Here is a 23,328-nt window from a genome sequence, read left to right as displayed (position 1 = left end):
GTATGTCTTCTTTGAAGACATGTCTATGTAAGTCCTTTGCCCATTATTTGTGGGATTTTTTGTTTTTGTTTTGTTTTTTTTTGTTTTTGGTTTATTTTGTTGTTGTTGTTGTTTTGCGATTGAGTGTTCCACATAGAAGTGCCTCATATATGGAAATTAACACTTTATCAGATATATAGTTTGCAAATATATTTTCTTCCATTCCATAGGTTGACTATTCATTCTGTTGTTTCTTTGCTATGCAGAAGTATTTTAGTTTGATGTAGTCCTACTTGTCTGCTTTGCTTTGTTGCCTATGTTTTTGGTGTAATTTTCAAGAAATCATGACCAAGATCAATGCCAAGCTTTTTCCCTCTTTTCTTATAGGACTTTTACAGTTTTAGGTTATACATTTAAGTCTTCAGTCCACTTTGAATTGATTTTCATGTATGGTAGAAGGTAGGAGATCAGTTTCATTCTTTTGCATGTGGATATCCACCCAGTTTTTTCAGCACCATTTTTTGAGAAAAGGATCCTTTCCTCATTTTGTATTGTTGGCAACTTTGTCAAAGATATATTGACAGTATACACACACACACACACACACACACACACACACACACACACACTAGTGTCCCAGTGCACAAAATTCATGCACATGAAAAAGGGATTAATTAGAGGAAATATTTTAATATTGCTATTTGCCCTTTCTCTATAATAGAAGTGTCAGAGATGAAAGAAAATTAGTAAAATGTATATGAAAATCTTCCTCCTGTCAGAGTCTGGGGTGCACCATGGGACCCACAGTCAAGTCCCTGCCCACCCACTTGCGCTTCAAAGTCAGATGAGGCCCAGACCTGGCCACCCCCCCATTGGGCTAGATACAGACCCAGCTGGTCCCATCCTTGTCAAGCCCTGCCAGGTGGAGGGCACAGCCTCAGGTCCCCTGGCCTGATGCCAGGTGGGGGGGCGTGGCTTGGGGTCCCCCAGCCTGAGCGGGGCAGGGGGCACTCCTTGAGGTCCCCCCTCAAGCCCCGCCAGGTGGGGGATGTGGCCTGAGATCCCCTGTGAAACCCCTCTGGGTGGGGGGCGTGGCCTGAGGTCCCCTGTCAAACCCCACTGGGCAGGGGGTGTGCCTTGAGGTCCCCCATCAAGCCCTGATGGGTGGGAGGCACAGCCTCAGGTTCCCCATGAAGCCCCGCTGGGCAAGGGGCATGACCTCAGGCACCCCGGCCTGGGGCGAGGGGAGCAGCCTGTGGTCTCCCAGCTCAGCACCAGGGCAGGGGGCACACTTTGAGGTCCCCTGTCATGCCCCGCCAGGTGGCGGGTGCGGCCTCAGGTCCCCCAGCCTGGTGCTGGGGCAAGGGTCATGGCCTCAGGTCCCCTGGCCTAGTGCCAGGGCAGGGGGGCATGGCCTCAGGTCCCCCGGCCTAGCGCCAGGGCAGGGGGTGCAGCCTGAGGTCCCCTGTCAAGCCCCACGGGGGCTAGGGGGGGCACAGCCTCAGGTCCCTGCTGATTGCTCATTAAGGCTCATTACAGGAATTTGGCCTCCGCTATGGGTGCAGCCATCTTGTGTTACGGAAACTCTGCCCCCACTGTGGGCGCCGCCATCTTGTGTTATGGAAACCCCTGCCTCCACTGTGGGCACCTCCATCTTTGTGGTGGAGTGACGGTCAATTTGCATATTCCCTCTTTATTATATAGGCTGAGTTTATTTCTGGACTATCTATCCTATCCTATTGGTTTACATGTCTGTCTGTAATTACTGTAGCTTTGAATACATTTTGAATTAAGAAGTATGATGCCTCCAGATTTGTTCTTCTCTCACAGGTTTGTTTTAGGTATTATGGGTCTTTTGTGGTTCCACATGTGGTCTTTCTATTTCAATAAAAATGCCATTGGAGTTTTGATAGGATCACATTGAATCATTAAATTGCTTTGAATAGGGAAAAATCATCACTCTTGCATGATATAAAACTCTCAACAAACTAGGTGTAAAATACATTGCCTTTATTACCTCAACATAATAAAGGCCATGTATGAAAGGCCCATAGCTAACATCGTACTCACGGGAAAAACTGAAAGCCTTTTCTCTAAGATTAGGAACAAGACAAGGATGCCCACTTTTACCACTTCTATTCAGCATAGTAGTGGCAGTTTTATCAAGAACAATTTGGCATGAAAACAAATAAAAGGCATACAAATCAGAAAGGAAGAAGTAAAATTATTTCTGTCTGCAGATGATATAATTTTACATATAGAAAATCCTAAAAACTCCACAAAGAGCTCTTACAACTAATAAATGAAGTTATTAAAGGTGTAGGATACAAAATTCTGTTGTGTTTATATACACTAACAACAAACTACTTAAAAAGAAAATTAGTAAACAGTCTACTTACAATCACATCAAAAAGAATGCAAGAGTTAGGAATAAACTTAACCAAGGAGGTGAAAGATTTCTACACTGAAAACTACAAAATATTGCTGAAAGAAAGACAAAAATAGATAGAAAGACCTTTCTGTATTCACATATTGGAAGACTTCATATTGTTAAAATATCCATTCTTCTCAAAGCTATCTACAGATTCAATGTGAACCTATTAAAACGCCAATGACTTTTTTTAATTTTTCAATTACAGTTTAAGTTCAATAATATTTTATACTAGAGGCCCGGTGCACGGACTCGTGCACTGATGAGGTTCCTTGGCCTGGCCTGCAGGGATCAGTGGACCTTCGCACTGATGCAGCCCAGCCTTACCTGCCAGCTCGTTGGGCTCCAGCCCGCTGTCCGTGTTGATCCTGCACAGCACAAAGTAGTGCACAAAGCGGCAGGCAACTGGGGAAGAGCCCAATCCTCAACCGGGTGCTGCACTGCTCCCACTCATCTCAGCCCCATTGCACGTGCTGCTGCTGCTCGGTAAACTCACTGCCGCTCCTCTGTGGTCTTTGCACACCTGTCCTAGGTATTATGGGTATTATGCTAATCATGGCAGCCTCGTTCCTCGTGTGGCATCAAGAAGCAGCCATGGGCTCGTTCCCAGTCAATCCAGATGCCAGTCCCGATCCCAGTCCTGGTGTAGATGGGGGAGGGGCATGCAGGGGTAGTGTCCGCGAGAGAGGCTCATGCAGCACAGTTGTGCTTGCCAGCCAGCCATGAGCCCAAGGCCCTGCATCTGTCACCCTTCAGTCAGCTGAGCGGTGCTCCCACTGTGGGAGCGCACTGACCACCAGGGGGCAGCTCCTGTGTTGAGCATCTGCCCCCTGGTGGTCAGTGTGTGTCATAGATACTGGCCGGTTGTCCGATCCCTTAGGCTTTTATATATATAGATTAGTTTCAGGTGTACAGTATAGTGACTAGACATTTATATAACTTACAAAGTGATCCCCCCAGTATTACAAGTACCCATATGGCACTATACATAGTTATTACAGTATTATTGACTATATTCCCTATGCTGTACTTTTACATCCCCATGACTATTTTGTGACTACCAATTTGTACTTCTTAATTCCTTCAGTTTTTTCACACAGCCCCCAACCCCCCTTCCCTCTGGCAACCATCAGCCTGTTCTTTGTATCGATCAGTCTGTTTCTATGTTTTTGTTTATTTATTTTGCTCTTTAGATTTCATATATAAGTGAAATCATATGGTAGTTATATTTCTCTTTCTGACTTAGCATAACATCCTCTAGGTCCAATGATATTTTTTTTGTAGAAATAGAAAAAAACTCCTAAAATTCATGTAGAAACCAAAAAAAAAACCATAATAGCTAAGAGAGAACAGAGCTGAAGGCATCACACCTCCTGATTCAAAATATATGCCAAAGCTACAGTAATTAAAATAGTATGGTGCTGCCCTGGCTGGTGTGGCTCAGTTGGTTGGGCATCGTCCCATGCAACAAAAGATTGATTCCCAGTCAGGGCACATGCAGGGGTTGCAGGCTCAATCCCCTGTAGGGAGGACAGGGGGTGCAGGATGAAGATGATTGATGTTCTGCTCTCACATCCATGTTCCTCTTTCTCTCTCCCTTTCTCTACCTCTCCCTCTAAAAATCAATAAAAATATTTTTTAATTTCTTTATTGATTAAGGTATTACATATGTGTCCTTATTCCCCCATTACCCCCTACCCCCCCCAATGCCAAAGGACTTATATGCATACATATAAGCCTAATCAATGGACACAGACAACAGGGGGGTAAGGGCAATAAAAATATTTTTAAAAAACAGTATGTTACTGCCATAAAGACTGACATATAAACCAAGGAAATAGGATAGAAATCCCAGAAATAAATGTACACATATAAGTCAACATATCTTCAACAAATGTGCCAAGACTTCAAAGTTAGGAAAGGATGGTTTCTTTAAAAATGGTGCTGGAAAAACTTGATATGAACATGCAAAAAAGTGAAATCAGACTCCGAGGGTAATACCTTGTTGACTTTTGAGGCCCTGGTCAGGGAGCTCAGTTGATTAGAGTATTGTCCCAATATGCCAGGGTTGCTGGTTTGATCCCCATACAAGAATCAACCAGTGAATGCATAAATAAGTGGAACAACAAATCAGTGTTTCCCTTTGTGTGTCTCTCTTCCTTCCTCTCTCTCTAAAATCAATAAGTAAAATTTTAAAATAAAGACTTTTTATATGTCTTGCCCAAATTACTCTTCCAAGAACATACTAATTTTTACATTTAAGAAAGGTCTATGTTTCTCTTAAAAAATAATGTTTTTATTTTTCTAGGCTTTGAAATTTCTGAAAATCAGAAGAGGCAGGCTGCAATGACTGTGAGAAAAGTCTCTAAACAAAAAGGTAAATCTGCCTTTTACCAACACTCCTCCCACCCCACCTTATTCCACCCCCACCCCACCATTCACTCTCTTTGTGAGAATGGAAAGCTATAGGCTATGTGTTTTCATATTCCTAGGCTTATTTCCATGGTGGAGAGTTTCTGGATTCCCATGTGTCCCTGTACATAGAAAATGTTCTTGAAGGTTTAAGTCTGAGGAATGAATAGTATAAGGTACTTATGTCCAGAGATAGTTCATCGGGTACAGGGAAAAATTAGAACCTTTTTTATTTTTATTTTTACTTAAACAAATGAGAGAGAGAAACTAAACTTTACTAACAATTTAGAGACTGATGGGCAATAGAAAATGTGTAGAATTTATTTATAAGTGTAAGGGAAATGTGCAGAATTTTCTTTCATTGTTTTGGAGATATTTGGTAGATCAAGAATCCCAAATCAGAATGAAGAACTTCAAACTGAATCAAGAAGATTCAGATATTCATTGTCTCTTTCTCTGAACTGTAAACTAAAGTATTTACAAAAGAAAAATACATTGAAAATAAATTAGAATATGAAATGAAGTTCTATTTTCTCATTTTTATGAACTAGACAAAATTAAAATGCTTAGTTAAATAAAGGAAAGGAACTACCTTCTGTTTATTTGAGAGTCTATTCAATTCCAGTCATTTTACATAAGTTCTTTCATTTCATTTTTATGGCACCCCTAAAAAGGTAGGCATTGTTAGCCCCATTTTCTAGATGAGGAAACTGAGGATCTTCTGGGTGAAGTGACTCTGAACATAAGTCAGCTTGACTATAAGTCCCCTTCACTCGTCCACCTAAGGCAGTGGTCGGAAAACCGCGGCTCCCGAGCCACATGCGGCTCGGGAGCCGCGGTTTGCCACTCTGTTGACTAATGAGTTTGCCGACCACTGGACTAGACTAAATGTTACCGTGTAGTTGGAAGCTGTGAGGATTAGGCAATTGTGGCATATTGTGTGCAAAGAGGTAAAGGGTAGTATATGACAGTGGTCGGCAAACTTATTAGTCAACAGAGCGGCAAACCGCAGCTCGCGAGCCGCATGTGGCTCGCGAGCTGCTGTTTGCCGACCACTGACTAAGGGGTCTGATGATTTTCCATTTTGAGGAAGAACAGCTGGCTTTTTTTTGTATCACCTCAATTACCAACAAATGCTTCTGTTACTGGTAACCACGGTTATTGTCCCCAGAGGTGGGCAATCTTAGACCTCAGTTTCCCCAGGCCATTCCTTCTACTTTCTGAGTGGACTATTGTTCAGAATGAGTCACCATACAAAATGATCAGATTTAAATTGCCTGAAATTCCAGCAGTCTCATAAAGCACCCCTAATTACTCCTAATGACACTGTTTTTCATTGAGGAAGCTGAGTTCCTATGTATATCTGATTTCCAATTAAGCAGTGTACCCAGCTGGAGGCCCTCTATCTAGACATGACTGTCCTTTTAACTGCTTATTGCTTTTTGTCCTTGGGAGACCCTCTTTCCCTCATCATGCAAATGTAATTCTTTTTAGATATGAAATTAAAGGCAACCACTCCTAACCTCTTGGGGGTGAAAAGTGAGGTATAATATTAGAAAGCAATCTGGAGTTACTGTCCGTAAAGATATGATCTGTATGAATAGGAGAATCCTGTGAGGGAATATGCCCCTTCTTTAGATGAAGATATGAACAGAAAAGAGCCCTAGGCAGGTAGAGAGTCCTCAGGCTACAAAGGGGCTACTGTCCTAGTAGCCTGCCTCTGTCTCCTGTAGGCTCTTAGTTCCTGAGCTTCTCTCACTTGATTTCCTTCACTGTCCTCACCATACTGACCTTTGTGATGGGATGGTACCCCATTACCTTGGCCTAGGTTCCCTGAAGCTTATCTGAGACTGGCTGGTTTTGTGACTGATAATCCTTAAAGCTTAGGGAAATCCACAAATCAAGCAACCAGAAAACAGTCCTGCTCAGTCATACCAAGCTTTTGTGTCAGTTTTCTTACCCACCTGTCTAGTCTTAACTTATACCCTTCAGGTCCTCTCTTGTGTCCCAATATCTAAACATTAGTTCACCTGAACAGCTTTCCACCTGTAATAGCAATCTTAAAGACTTAAAATAAACTTAGCTAGTTTCAAATGTCCCAGAATTCCTACAAATCTCTTCTCTTATTTCTACTTCTAGTCTTCAAGACTCTTCTAGTCCAGGGCTGTGGTGACTCACATATTTTGTGACTCAAAGTTACTACACATGTGGAAGTAGTTGTCAAACTTAGTAATATTAGTTATATAATATACATGGGAATAGCAAGGGAGTCCTTTCAGGTACCAATGAAATCTAGCTTCCTTACCATTCTAATGACCCCTTCTTGAAAGTGATGGGGAAGAATTGTTGTTAAGATTTTTCCAGTGTAATGTAATTGCATAGGTAATTATTCTAGTTTCTCTTTGCAACCCCATCTGTAATGCCATGGGATTTTATCAACTCAGTCAACTGCTCTGAAGGACAGTGTCTAGCTCAGGGGTGGGCAAACTTTTTGACTCGAGGGCCACAATGGGTTCTTAAACTGGACCAGAGGGCCGGAACAAAAGCATGGATGGAGTGTTTGTGTGAACTAATATAAATTCAAAGTAAACATCATTACATAAAAGGGTACGGTCTCCTTTTTTTATTTCAATAGTTTTATTCATTTCAAACATTTTAACAAGAAGAATGTAAACACTAATTATTATAATTTGAAACTTCAAAAAATGGAGAAATCATAGCACAATAACATACCTTATATTGAAGATGGCAAAGGCAAAATAAAATTGCCTAACAAAGGAAAGGTACAAAAGTCTTTCAAATTAAACTTAAATATAATAAAATAATTTAAAACTAAAACAAATAGAAAAGAACAAAATGTGTAAACAATAAATTAAACATTTTCTTTAGTGCAACTTCCAAATTATGCCCGGGACGTAGATGTAGATGGCAATGTAGACTGGGTTGAAAGGCTTTTGGTCTTTAAAACATCAACTTCAGTGGGAACAGTGTTGTTGGTCTCCTTTTTTAGCTAATGCATCAAAGTCTGGAGTTAGTTTTGTTTTGGCTATTCTCAGGATAGATCTGAGGTGTTCGTCAGTTAAGCTGGATCTGTGAGGGGCTTTGTTGATGTTCATGATGCTAAATGTCTGCTCACAAACATAGGTTGACCCAAACAGCACCAGTATCTTCTGTGCCATCCTCCGGATGTTTGGAAAAGTGGCTTCATTAAGTGAAGCATAAAAGTCTCTTAGTTCAAGAGAGCTGAATTTCTCCTTTAGGACAAAGTCAGACTGAAGATCGATGAGTTCCAGTTGCACCTCTTCTGGTGCTGTTTCAGGGTTTTGTGACAAAGGACAGGCCACCAGTTGAAGTAATTAAAAGCTGAAAGTCATTGTTGTTTTATTAACAAGTCATTGTGATGTACAGAATGTGGGAACAGGAAAAAATTGTGTTTGAGTAGAGCTCTTAATCTTACCTCAGAAAGGCTCTGATACTGTGCTCTCCAGGGGTGTGTCTCCCTACATCACCACGATAACGTGTCTACGCATTCCCAGGGTGATGTCGGGAGACGTGTCCATGGGCATTACAAGGAGTCTCTGGAAGATTGAGAGGTTGTTCTTTCTACTGAATGGGCGGATATAAATCCGTCCACTCAGAAGAAGGAGCTGCGGCCGTGTTTCCCGATGTTGCCATGTTAACACTGCTGCTGGTGAAGGAGCGGAGGGGAGAGCAAGAGAAACCTCCACTCTTTCGGCTCCGCGGGCCGGATAGAACAGCCGAATGGGCCGGATCCGGCCCACAGGCCGTAGTTTGCCGACGGCTGGTTTAGCTCCAAGGAAGGCCTTTTCATTTTACATTTGTCTTTCATACTGCCCTGGTTTTAACTTCTTGAGAGTTGTACTCTACTTACTGATCCATCAGACTATTTCAGTCTGTCATTATAGAACTTCCTAGGGCCCTGAATATAGCCCTGATCTTCAGAGGTTTGGGGACCAGTTCAGAATCAAATGAGTACACTAGAATAACTAAAATAATCTTGAAAAATAAGAAAAAAGTTGGAGTAATCAGTCTCTCCTGATTTCAACACTAATTTATATAGCTATAGTAACCATGACAGTGTCTTAGGCATAGACATATTAGCTCAGTGGAACAAAATAGAGAACACAAAAATAGACCTACAGAAATTTACACCACTGAATTTTGACAGAAGTGCTAAAGCAATTCACTGGAGGAAGGATAGCCTTTTCAATAAATGGTGCTGAAACAATTGAAATTCCATAGGGCAAAAATTAAAAGAAGAGCTTCAAACTAAACTGGCACCCAATAAAAATTAACTCAAAATTGATAATGCACTCAAATTTAAAACTACAAAATTTTAGAATTAATAGGAGAAAATCTTCTCTGTGTATCTAGGGCTATGCAGAAAAGTTCTTAGACTTGACACCAAAATCTTGAACCACAAACTAAAAATTTGATAAAATAAACCTTGTCAAAATAGAAAAATTTTCTCTGTGACAGACCATGTGAAAAGGATGCAAAGACAAGTTAGACTGCAGCCGTGGGCAAACTATGGCCCGCGGGCTTTATCCGGCCTGTTCGGCTGTTCTATCCGGCCCGAGGAGCCGAAAGAGCGGAGGGTTCTCTTGCTCTCCCCTCCGCTCCTTTACTTTGAATTTATATTAGTTCACACAAACACTCCATCCATGCTTTTGTTCCGGCCCTCCGGTCCAGTTTAAGAACCCATTGTGGCCCTCGAGTCAAAAAGTTTGCCCACCTGCCGAAACCGGTTTGGCTCAGTGGATAGAGCGTCGGCCTGCGGACTGAAGGGTCCCAGGTTCGATTCCGGTCAAGGGCATGTACCTTGGTTGCGGGCACATCCCCAGTGGGGGGTGTGCAGGAGGCAGCTGATCGATGTTTCTCTCTCATCGATGTTTCTAGCTCTCTATCCCTCTCCCTTCCTCTCTGTGAAATATCAATAAAATATATTTTAAAAAAAAAAGTTTGCCCACCCCTGAGTTAGAGGCTAGGAAAAAAAAATATCTGCAAACTACATATCTGATGAAACACTAGTATCTAGAATATATAGAGAACGCTCAAAACTCAACAGTAAAAAAAACTACCTATTACAATTAGAAAATAGGCAATATATAAACATATTTCACTGAAGAGGATATATGGATACCAGTTAAAAATGAAAAAAAAATGTTCAATATAGTTAATTATTGAAGAAATGCGAATTAAAACCACAATGAGATAGTACTACATATCTATTATAAATGCAGAAATAAAAAATAGTAACACCATCAAATGCTGGCAAAGATGCAGAAAAATTGAGCCATTTATACCTTGCTGGTGAGAATATATAATGGTACAGCCACTCTGGAAAATAGTTTGGCACTTTCTTAAGACATGAAACATGCAACTACCATATGACCCAGCAATTACATTCTTAGACATTTATTCCAGAGAAATGAAGACTTATTTCCACATAAAAACCTCTAATCAAATGTTCATAGCAACTTTGTTCATAATAGCCTAAGCTGAAAACAATGCAGATGTCCTTCATTGGGTGAAAATTAAGCAAACTATGGTACATTCATACCATAAAATATTACTCATCAGTAAAAAGGAGCCAGCTACAAGTACATGCTACAACTTAGATGAATCTCAAAGGAATTATGCTAAGTGAGAAAAGCCAATTGCTAAGGGTTGCATATTGTATGACTCCATTTATACAATGTTTTAATGTAATTTATAAATGGGAAATAGATTAGTGGCTGCCAGGGAATAACAAGGGGGTGGGGTCAGGAGAGAAATGAGTGTGGTTACATAATGGTAGCAAGAGTGATCCTTGTGATGATAGAAATGTTCTATCTCTTGACAGTGTTCTATAAAAATGGTAATATTATGGCTGTGTTATTGTACTACTAGAGGCCTGGTGCACAAATTCATGCACTAGTGGCGTCCCTCGGCCTGGCCTGTAGGATCGGGCTGAAACCAGCTCTCTGACATCCGAGAGGTCCTGGAATGCGAGAGGGCACAGGCCAGGATAAGGGACCTCACTGGTGCACAATCAGGGCTGGGGAGGGATGTGGGAGGTTGGCCAGCTGGGGAGGGACCACAGGAGGGCTCTAGGGCATGTCCAGTCTGTCTCGCTCAGTCCTGATTGACTGAACCCCAGCAGCAAGCTAACCTACTGGTTGGAGTGTCTGCCCCCTGGTGGTCAGTGCACGTCATAGCAACTGGTCGACCAGTCGACTATCTGCCCTCTGATGGCCAGTGCATATTATAGTGAGCGGTTTAGCGGCCTTAGCATATCATTAGCATATTACACTTTGATTGGTTGAACGTATGACCAGACAACCGGACACTTAGCATATTAGGGTTTTATTATATAGGACTAGAGGCCCAGTGCATGAAATTCATGCACGGGGGGGGGGGGTGTCCCTCAGCCCAGCCTACACCCTCTCCAATCTGGGATCCCTCTCACAATCCAGGACTGCTAGCTCCCAACCACTTGCCTGCCTGCCTGCCTGATTACCCCTAACTGCTTCTGCCTGCCAACCTGATCACCCCCTAACCACTCCCCTGCCAGCCTGATCGATGCCTAACTGCTCCCCTGCCAGCCCGATTGCCCCTAACTGCCCTCCCCTGCTGGCCTGGTCACCTCAACTGCCCTCCCCTGCAGACCTGGTCACCCCTAACTTCCCTCCCTTGCCAGCCAGGTCACCCCCAACTGCCCTCCCCTGCAGGCCTGGTCCCCCCAACTGACCTCCCCTGCAGGCCTTGTCCCTCCCAACTGCCCTCCCTGCTGGCCCAGTCAACCCTAACTGCCCTCCCTTGCCAGCCTGGTTGCCCCTAACTGCCCTCCCCTGCCAGCCTGGCCCCCCCAACTGCCCTCCTCTGCAGGCTTGGTTCCCCCCAACTGCCCTTCCCTGCCAGCCTGGTCACCCCAACTGCCCTCCCCTGCAGGCCTGGTCCTCCCCAACTGCCCTCCTCTGCAGGCCTGGTTCCCCCCAACTGCCCTTCTCTGCCAGCCCAGTCACCCCTAACTGCCCTCTCCTGCTGGCCTGATCGCCCACAACTGCCCTCCCCTGCCAGCCATCTTGTGGTGGCCATCTTGTGGTGGCCATCTTCTGTCCACATGGGGGCAGCCATCTTGTGTGTTGGAATAATGGTCAATTTGCATATTACCCCTTTATTATATAGGATAGTTTTGCAAAATTTTATTATTAGAGAAACTGAATAAAGGGTACAAAGCATACCTCTGTATTTTCTCTACAACTACATGCAAATTAACAATGATCTCAAAATAAATTTAAAAAATTAATAAAAAATTTCAGATGAGCACTCCCAAAACTCCCTCCTTAGTATGTCCATATTGTTTATTGGCATCCCGTACCCTCATATTTCTGACACCACCTTTGAATGTCATCAAAATAGCAGAATAGTTTGCTTCTGTCCTCCCCCTAAAGAATACTGATTTTGACAAAGACCCACAGATGAAAGTGATTTTTTTCGAGTCTAGGAATCCATCAGAGAAGTTCCAGCTCACTGCTGGAGAAAAATAAAATCCATTATTGGATGCACAGAAGAATTCAGTCAATAAAGACTGAGGGAGGTCATTACTTCTTCTTCCTTATTTAAACTATATTTTTATTGATTTTATTTTTAGAGAGAGAGGAAGGGAGAGGGAAAAAGAAATAAACATTGATGCAAGGGTGAAACATGGATCAGCTGCCTCTTGCATGCCCCTTAGTGGGACCAAACCCACTCTCCTGGCATGTGCTACCACTGGGAATCAGTCTGGCAACGTTTTGATGCACTGGACAATGCCCAATCAACTGAGACACACCAGCCAAGGCATGACTACTTCTTTAAATGTAAAGACAGTGGTGCCAGACTGCAAGGAATGTGAAAATCAAGGACATGTTTTATCTCTAAAGAAACACAATATTTTCTAGAAACTGACCCCCAAAGAAATGGAGTCCCCAAAAACATGGAGATCTGCTATTTACCCAATAAACAATTCAAAATAGTTATTTTAAGGAAGCTCAGTGAGCTATGAGAAAACACAGAGAGACAATTCAACACACTCAAGGAAACAATTCATGAGCAAAACAATATATTTTAGCAGAGAATAATTTTTTAAAAGAACCAAAACAGAAATTATAGAGCTGAAGAATACAGTGAATGAAATGAAAAATGCAATAGATAATATCAACAACAGAATTGATCATGCAGAAGAAAGAATCTGTGAAGTCAAAGGCTGGTCATTTGAAATCATAATAGAACCAAACAAACAAAAGAATGATAAAGAGTGAAATAAGCCTATGTGAATTATGGGATAAAATTAAGAGAAACAATCTATAAAATATTGGTGTCCCTTAAGTAGAAGAGAGGAGGGGAAATGGGCAGAAAGTGTACTTTAAAAAATAATGGATGACATCTTCCTAATGCTGAGTAGGTTCATGAGGCTTATTGGTTTCCAAACAATGTCAACCCAAAATGATCTCCTCCAAGACACATTATAACACAGTTGTCAAAAATCAAATACAGAGGGAGAAGGTTAAAATTAGCAAGAGGAAAAAAAATCCTTGCATACAAGGGAACCCACATAAGGCTATTATCAGATTTCTCTGCAGAAACCTAGCAGCAAGGAAAGACTGGAGATTATATATTCAAAGTGCTGAAAGAAAAAACTGCCAACCAAGAATACTGTACCAAGGAAATTTGTCCTTCAGAAATAAAATAGACTGTCCCAGAATAAAAAAAATAAAAATAAAAAAAGCTCAAAGTTCATCACCACTAGACTTGTCTTACAAGAAATGCTGAAAGGAATTCTTCAAGCTGAAATAAAAGAACACTAATTAGTAACATGAAAACATATGAATATACACACACAAGTAAAAGTTACGTATATGGTCTAATTCAGATTAATCTAATATGGTGGTATGCTTAAATCTATTATAAATGACTAGAGGCCCAGTGCACAAAATTTGTGCACTCGGCACGGGGGGGGGGGGGGGTCACTAAGCCTGGATTGCAAGAGGGCACAGGCCAGGCTGAGGAACCCTACCAGTGCACAATAGGGACTGGGGAAGGACGTGGGAAGTTGGCCAACCAGGGAGGGACCACACGAGGGCTCCAGGGCATGTCTGGCCCCATCTTGCTCAGTCCCAATCGGCCAGACCCCAGCAGCAAGCTAACCTACTGGTTGGAGCGTTTGCCCCTGGTGGTCAATGCACATCATAGTGAGTGGTTGAGTGGCCTTAGCATATCATTAGCATATTCCACTTTGATTGATTGAATGGCCGACCAGACGACTGGACACTTAGTTAGTATATTATGCTTTTATTATATAGGATAAGAGACAAATGGATTAACATAACTATAGGTAAAAGTATGTGTTAATAGATATCAATAAAAAGATGTAAACTCTGAAATCAAAAACATAAAATGTGGAGTGAAGTAAAGGGGTAGAATTTTTGTATATGGTCTAAGTTGATTTATCAGCTTAAAATAGACTATTGTAACTATGAGATTTTTTTCATGATAGCCTCATTGTAACCACTAAGCAAGTACCTATAGTAGATTCACAAAAGAGAAAAGAATACCACTATGGAAAATTATCAATTCATACAGGAAAGTAGCAAAAGAGGAAGAAATGAACAAAGGAACTATAAGACAGACACTAAGTCATTTAGATGGAAATAATAATGCCTTACCTATTAATAATTACTTTAAATGTAAGTGGGTAAAATTCTCCTATCAATACACATAGAGTGGCTGAATGAATAAAAATATAAAACCAGACACAACTGTATACTGCCTACAAAAGAATCAGTTCACCTTTAAAAACACACATAGACTTAGAGTGAAGATATAGAAAAAGATATTCCATGCAAGTGTAAACCAAAAGAGGGCAAGGGTAGTTATACTTATATCAGAGAATAGACAATAAGTCAAAAACTGTCACAAGAGACTAAGGTCATTATATGATGACAAAAGGGTAATTCCTCAAGAGGACATAACACTTGCAAATATATATGTGCTCAACATTGGAGCACCTAAAAATATTGAGCAAATACTAACAGATCTGAAGGAAGAAGCAGACAATGATATAATAATAGTAGGGGATTTTAATACCCCACTTCAGCAATTGATAGATTACCGAGACAAAAATGATTGAGGATATTGTACTAATAATATATCTAGACTACATGAACGTAAAGAACATTCCATCCAACAGCAGAAGGTTTCCTGTTTCTCTCAAGCATACATACAACATTCTCTAGGACAGCATGTGTTACAATTCAGCAAATTTAAGAAGACTGAAATCACATCAAATAACTTTTCCAACCAAAGTGATATGAGACTAGCTGGAAAATTCACAAATATGTGGAAATTAAACAACACATGAATAAATATCCTATGGGTCAAAGAAGAAATTAAAAAAAATATATGACATGAATGAAAATGGAAACACAATATACCAAGAGTTATGGAATATAACAAAAACAGTTTTAGGAGGGATGTTTATAGCCATAAATGCCTAAACTGAAAAACAGAGCAATATTTCAAATAAACAGCCAGACTTTTCACCTCAGGGAACAAGAGAAAGAAGGAAAGGCATAAGCCCAAATTTAGCAGGGGGAAAAAAACACAAAATAAGGACCAGAGAAGACAAAAATGAGATAGGAACTTACCAACAATAGAAAATATTGATGAAATTAAGAGCTGGCTTTTTGAAAAAACAAAGACAACTGACAAAACTTTATGGAATATTAAGAAAGAAAGAGAAGATTCAGATAAAGTCAGAAATTAAACAGAAGATAGTACAAATAATACCACAGAAATAAAAATAATAATAAGAGCATACTATGTCAACTATACACTGACAAATTGGATAATGTAGAATAAATGGATAAATTTTAGGAAATATTCAATGTATCAAAACTGAATCATAGGGAAATAAAGACCTTGAGTATATCATGCTAAGTGAAATATGTCAGACAGAAAAAGTTAAGAACCATGATTTCACTCATGTGAGATATAAAAGAGAAAGCAACAGATGGACAAGAAAAACAACTGAACAAAAAAGCTCATAGACAGTGACAACAGTATGGTTATTGCCAGAAGCAAGGGAAGTGTGGGGGTAGTAAAGGGTAAAAGGGGTCAAATATATGGTGACAGAAGATGATTTGATTTTGGCTGGTGGGCACATAATGAATCATAGAAATGTACACTTGAAACCTATATTATATTATTAACCAATGTTAGCCCAATAAATTTAATGAAAATAAAGAAGGATGCCAAACATACCAATAACGAGTAAGAATATTGAATCAGTAACAAATAAAAAAAGTCTGCCAACCAAGAAAAGCCTGGGATCAGATGGTGTCACTGGTGAATTCTATGAAACATTTAAAAAAAAATTAACATCAGTCCTTTTCAAACTCTTTCAAAGACTTGAAAGGAGGGAACACTCCAAAATTCATTTTACAAGGCCAGAATTACCCTGACACCAGAGCCATTTAAGGACATTACAAGACAGTACAGGCCAATATCTCTGATAAATACAGATACAAAAATTATCAACAAAATAATAGCAAACAAAATTCAACAGGATCATATGCCATCATCAGGTGGTATTTATTTCAGGATGCAAAAATGGTTCAACCTATGCAAATAATAAGTATGATATACTACATTAATAGAAAGAAAGATAAAAATCATGTAATTATCTCAACAGGTGCAAAAGCATTAGAAAAATTCAATATAATTTTATGTTAAAAACTCTCAACAAACTAGTTATAGAAGGAACACACATTGACCTAATAAAGACCATATATGATAAGCCCACAACTAACATCATAGTCAATGATGAAAGTTTGAAAGCTATTTTTCTAAGACCAGGATCAACAAAATGGTACTCACTCTCACTACTTCTATTCAACATAGTACTGGATTCTAGCCAGAGGAATCAGGCAAGTAAAGGAAATAAAAGGTATCTGAATTACAAAGGAGGAAGTAAACTCTTTTTGCCTATGACAAGATTTTATATATAGAAAATCCTAGCAGCACCACCAAAAAACTAATAAAGCTAATTAAATGAATGTGGTACAATTTCGGTATCAATGTACAAAACTCAGTAGCATTTTATACACCAACAATGAATTATCTGAAAAAAAAATCATTTACAGTAGTATCAAAAATAAAAATAAAATACTTAGGAATTTATCTAATGATGGAGGTGAAATATTATACACTGAAAAGTCTAAGACATTTATTAAAGAAATTGAAGAAGACACAAAAATGGAAGATATCCTGTGTTCCTGGATTGGAAGAATTAATATTGTTAAAATGTCTGTACAACCCAAAGCCATCTATAGATTTCATGAATTTCCTACCAAGTTTCTAATGCCATTTTTAACAGAAAAAGGAATAAACAATCATGAAATTTGTATGGAACCATGAAAGACTTTGAATAGGCAAAGTAATCCTGAGAAGGAACAAAGCCTGAACTATTACACTTCCTGACTTCAAATTATATTACAGTGCTATAGTAATCATTGGTATTGTACTGGGAAAAATACAGTTACATAGACTAATGGAAAGGAATCTGGAGCCCAGAAATAAACACATGCATATAGAGTCAACTAAATATTTGATAAGGGAGCCAAGAATACTCAACTAAGAACAACAGTCTCTTTAAAATGGTTCTGAGAGATTTGGATATTCACGTGGAAAAATTAAAATAGAACCCTATCTTACACTACTCACAAAAATTAACTCAAAATGTATTAAAGACAAATATAACATCTGAAACCATCAGATTTCTATAAGAAAACATAGGGAAAAAAGCTTCTTGATATGGGTGTTGGCAATGAATTTTTGGATATGAAAGATAAAGCACAAGCAACAAAAGCAAAAGATAAAAAAGTGGAACTACATAAAATTAAAAATCAACAAAATGAAAAGGCAGCCTTTGCAATGAGAAATAATATTTACAAATTGCATATATGATAAAGGATTGATATCCAAAATATATAAGGAACTCATACTACTAGTAGCAAAAACCTTAAAAAAAAAAAAACCCACAAATTATCCTATTGAAAATTGGGCAAAGGACTTGAATAGACATTCAAATAAAATGAAGACAGTACAAAACAATGCATCCCAATATCTCTGATAAATATAGATGCATAAATTCTCAACAAAATACTAGCAAGCCAAAATCAACAGCACAGTAAAAGGATTATGCACCATCATCAGGTGGGATTCATCTCTAGGATGGAAAGATGGTTCAACATATGAAAATCAACAAATACGATATACCACATTCACAGAATGAAAAGTAAAAACTATATGATCATCTCAATAGCTGCATAAAAAGCATTTTTGTGATTAAAATCTCTCAATAAATTGAATATATAATATACCTCAACATAATCAATGACTTATACGACAAATCCACTGCTAATAACATTATACCAAATGATGAATGGTTCAAGACTTTCCTCTAAGACCGGGAACATGACCAGGGTGCCAACTTTTACTACTTCTATTCAACATAGTGTGGCAAGAAAAAGAAGTAAAAGTCAGAAAGACAGAAGTAAATTGCCTCTGTTTGAAGATAACATGATTTTATATAGAAAGAACCCTAAGAATTCTTCTCAAAAAATCATAATATTAGAATAAAAAGGGAATTTAGCAATGTTTTCAAGATACAAAATCAATGTATAAATATCAGTAATGTTTCACTAACAATGAACATCCAAAAGAGAAATGAAGAAAATACCATTTGTAATAGCACAAAATAGAATAAAATAGTAGGAATTAATTTAACCAAGGAGGTTAAAGATATGTGCACTGAAACGTTTCAATGTTTATGAAAGAAATTAAGGAACACAAAAGAATACAAATATATTCCATGTTCATGGATCATAAGAATTAATATTCAGGATGCAAAAATGGTTCTGTGAAAATGTCATCACTACCCAAAGCCAGCTATAGTTTCAACATCATCTTATCTCAAATTTCATGGCATTTTTCAAAGAAGTATATAGAACAATCCTAAAATTCATAAGGAACCACAGAAGACCCCAAATAACTAAAGCAATCCTGAGAAAGAACAAAACGGGACATCAAATGTCCCAATTTCAAAATATATTACAAATTTATGGTAATCAGTGCAGTATGGTACTGCCATAAAAACCAACACCAATGGAACCAAATGATAAACTCACAGTTATAAAAGAACATTTATAGTCTATTAATATTTGTCAGGATGCCAAGAATACTGGAGGAAAGGCTGGTCTCTTCTGTAAAGGGTACTGGGAAAATTAGATATTCACATAAGAAATGCATTGGGCCCCCTTCTTACACAATTCACAAAAATTAACTCAAAATGTATTAAATACTTAATTGTAAGACTCAATACCACAAAACTCCTGGAGAAAAAACATAGGGAAAGGGAATTCAAGATGGCTGCAGAGTAAGTGAAAGCTATACTCACCTCCTCCCAGGGCCAAACTAGATTTACAGCTAAATTATAGAGCAATCAACCTAATTAACCACTGAAGGCTAGTTTAACTGAATTACTATATCAAGAATTTACAGAATAAGCCACTTAGAGACTGGGAAGGGCAGAGATGCCAAAAGGACTGGTCCCCACATACACGGGTGGCAGGTGAGAAGCCGTGGCAGGTGAGAAGCCGTTAGGATATCTCAGATGCAAACTTCCTCTCCCCAGGAGCATGAGGTCTCAACCCAGAGCAAAAAAAAAAAAAAGCCCTCATAGCATCTGGTTGTGAAAATCAGTGGGGGGAAAAAAAATAAAATCAGTAGGGATTCGGTCTAACTGGGAGAGAAGACAGTCTGCTAGAGACTCAGACACCACCTTCTGAGGGGTGAACACTTCTGTTATTACAGCACCATCCTGGGGACAGCACTGCCTGGTCCTCCAGTTACTGGTGACACCATTCTGTCATGCTTGAGTCCCACAGAGGTGTCTGTTTACTACTCCCAGCAAGGACTTTTGTGGCACATCTTTTCTGGAGAAAGTCTTGGCAGAGACTCAGATAGTGATTTAACTGCATACCTTTGGAAAAAGGACCATTCTACCTCACCTGCAGCACACAGCCAGTGGCCCCACCCAACCTGTTGAATCACTTTGCCTGCCCTTCCACATTCTGTGGCCCCATCCTGCCTGAGTTCAGTCCTGCAGGGGGATTTGAGTGCTGCACAGAGCTGGGGCCTTCAGAGTGCATCACCCTCAAAATATCTTGCCCAGGACGGGGAAGAAGTGCTCCTTCCACACTTAAAGATTTGATACTTAGAGCTGGGACCTTTGGCATGAGTTTCTTTAGGAGGCTTTTGTCTGGGAATCAGATGTGTGCTGGGCTGTGTAGCTATATCATGAGGGGGGCACTACTATCTCCCCCTGTGTGCTTAATCTTCCACTAATAGGAGACACATTTGACCTGCCTTTATGGCAGCCAGGGGCCCCATGCTGCTGAACTCAGTCATGTGGAGGGAATGGAGAGCTACTTGGAGCTGGGATCTTTGGAGCGTGTCTCCCTCAGAGGCTCTTCTTTGGGTGGCAGAAGTGCCAACCCCCTCCTACGGATTTGCTGGCACCCCCCCCCAATGTCAGACTGTCTGGATCTGTCCTCCAAAATCCCAGTGGCCCCACTCTGCGAAGCTCAGCTCTGTGGGGGTAAGGGAGTGCTACCTGGAGTTCGGACCTTCATCATGTATTTCCTTCAGAGGCTCTAGACTCCAATGGGCACTGGGTTGTGTGGCTGGCTGTGGAACAGGGGGAGGTGAAGTGCTTGCCCCTTCTGCATACTCATCTGGCCCACCCCCAATGGAGGCTCTTTTGATTTGTCCTCTCTAGTCCCCCAGTTGCTCCACCCCACTGAGCTTGCTCCTGCAGAGGGGCTGTCTGGCTGCACCCAACATGAAACTATGGCCTGCTCCTTCTGGGGAAGCTAGAGTTGGAAACTTAGACAAGCCTGGATGGTATGGCTCTAGGTACAGTCCACTTTTCCCTATGCAGCCCCCCAATAAAGGATCCACTAGCCCCATGATCACAACTCCAGGCTCGGCCCTAATGAGCTTGTGCCCTGTGGAAGGTTCTGTGACTCATGGCCAGCCTGGGCCCACTCTGTAGTCTTTCTTAGGAAGGTTTGGGAGGAAAACCAAGCAACCTCAGCGGGAGGTAAAACTTAGGTAGTCTCGGACCTTTTATAGATCTGCCCCCAGATCTAAATTGGAGGAAAGTTGACCCTTATGCATAGCTTGGTCCTTCCCAAACACAACCAGGCCCAGTAGATACAGTCACAAACAGTGGATAGCATAGTTGCTCCAGACAGTTAGTTCTTTACCAGAACACTGCCCAAGTGGACCCAGAACCAACACAACCAGTGGTGTGCTTCAGACAACACCAGAGCTCCACCTAACTAACTACACAAGTGGCATACACAATGGGAATACTGGCAGGCACCAGACACTTCTGGGAATGATTCTGCCTCAGGGGACAATTCTTGCACAGAGACTCATACATGGTGATTGAAGTTTGTCCTCATAATCAGCCAATCTGATATGTTAAATCCACCCACAAAAGGGCCAGCTGCATTCAAAACTCAATTATAACAGGAGAGTGCATATAACCCACAAGAAGCATTCCTGGAGCACTGAGCTCAGGTGATCTGAAAGATTGCACCAATGAACCCAACAGAACACCTACATCATGAAATCTTCATAACAAGTCATAGCAGATCAACCTAACACACAGAGACCAACACAAACAGGCAGACAAAATGGGGAGATGAAGAAATATGCCCCAAATTAAATATCAAGAGAAACCCCCAGGAAAAAAAATAAATGAAATGGAAGCAAGCAACATACCAGATACAAAGTTTAAAACTATAGTTATAAGGATGCTCATGGACTTTAGAGGAAGAATGAATGATCTCAATAAGTATTTAAACAAGGAGATAGTAATAATTTAAAAGGACATAGAAACCATAAAAAAGAACCAGTCAGAAATGAAGAATACAATATTTAAAATGAAAACACTAGAACGAATAAACAGGTTAGATGAAGCAGAGGATCAAAACAGTGATTTTGAGGACAAGATAACAGTATGCCCCCAAGCAGAGCAACAAAATGAGAAGAGAATTTTGAAAAATAAGAAAAGTGTAAAGGACCTCTAGGACAAGCATGTCAAACTCAAAGGCTAACACGGGCCAAATAAACAAGGTTTAAGTTTATGTAGGCTGCAAAAATACAAAAGCTTTAATTTTCATAGAAATATAGGTTTATTTTGATAGAAACATGCTGAATACAAAGGGCTGAAATAAATGAATAATTGTTAACATAAAATAATAGAACATTTTAATAAAAATTAATATTTTTGAACATTAACTTACCAGACACTGAATAACTTCACAAATTAATAAACATAACACAAATAAACCTATTTTTCTTGTTTTCCAAAAGCAAAGTATTTCCTGTTGCGCACACCAAACAAGTCAGTCCAAGACTAATGACGTGGCAATCAGCTCCTAAAATATTTGCTGCTAGTATTAGTGGAGAGAAATGGTGCACCTGCACATAAGGCACATAAGGGAAATGAATGCAACATGATTATAGTAATCAGTCATCAATGAACATTATAGTTATTAATAATTATGTATAACAGGATATTATAAAATTAAGTTATAAAATTTTTATTATAACATTTCTTACATACTATTATATTGGCTGGGCTGCAAAAATATTTGTTGTGGGCCGCATGCAGCTCACAGACCGTGAGTTTGACATGCTTGCTCTAGGACATCAAGCATAAAAACATCCACATCATTGGGATACCAGGAGGAGAAGAGAGTAAGCAAGCAGTTGAGAACCTGTTTGAAGAAATAATGGCTGAAAATTTCCCTAACCTGGTGAAGGAAAATGTCATCCAAATTCAGGAAGCACATAGTCCCAAACTCAAAAAGACTCACAACAAGACACATCATAATTAAAATGACAAAGGTTAAAACAGAATTTTAAAGGCAGAAAGACAGAGAGAGTTAGTTACCTTCAAGGGAGTTCTCATAAGGCTGTACACTGATTTCTCAACAGAAACACTTCAGGCCAGAAGGAATTGGCATGAAATATTCAAAGTGATGCAATGTGAGTTCATTAATGCAAAACCAGTATCACAAGAAATGTTAAAGGGCCTGCTTTAAGAGGAAGAAAATAAAAAAAGAGAGGAACATAGATATAAAGAGGAAAATTTTCCCAGCTGGTGTAGCTTAGTGGATTGAGCATCATACCAATCAAGGCATTTACCTGCATTGTGGGCTTAATTCCTGGTGTGAAGGGGGGATGCGAGAAGCAGTGAATCAATGTTTTGTCCTCATATTGATGTTTCCATCCCCCTTCTTCTCTCTCTAAAACTGAATAAGTATATTTAAAAATGAATAAAATGGCAAAATAAGTGCCTATTAATGATAACCTTAAATTTA

At 39.9% G+C, this 23,328-nt stretch overlaps 1 protein-coding gene across 15 annotated transcripts in view; it reads left to right on the top strand.

Annotated features, from left to right (window-relative positions):
* Window positions 1–23,328, top strand: part of ARHGEF9 (Cdc42 guanine nucleotide exchange factor 9) — a 251,908-nt gene that overhangs the window by 196,276 nt on the left and 32,304 nt on the right. For all 15 annotated transcript variants that reach the window (XM_080653046.1, XM_080653038.1, XM_080653042.1 and 12 more), the window contains one exon: window positions 4,719–4,787. In XM_080653046.1, the coding sequence (XP_080509172.1) occupies window positions 4,719–4,787 (69 nt within the window). The remainder of the gene's footprint in view (window positions 1–4,718; window positions 4,788–23,328) is intronic.

Source organism: Plecotus auritus, assembly GCF_963455305.1.
Source record: "Plecotus auritus genome assembly, chromosome: X".
Taxonomy (NCBI): domain Eukaryota; kingdom Metazoa; phylum Chordata; class Mammalia; order Chiroptera; family Vespertilionidae; genus Plecotus; species Plecotus auritus.
Note: the sequence above shows the minus strand (reverse complement) of the source record. Positions and strands in the feature narration are given on the sequence as shown.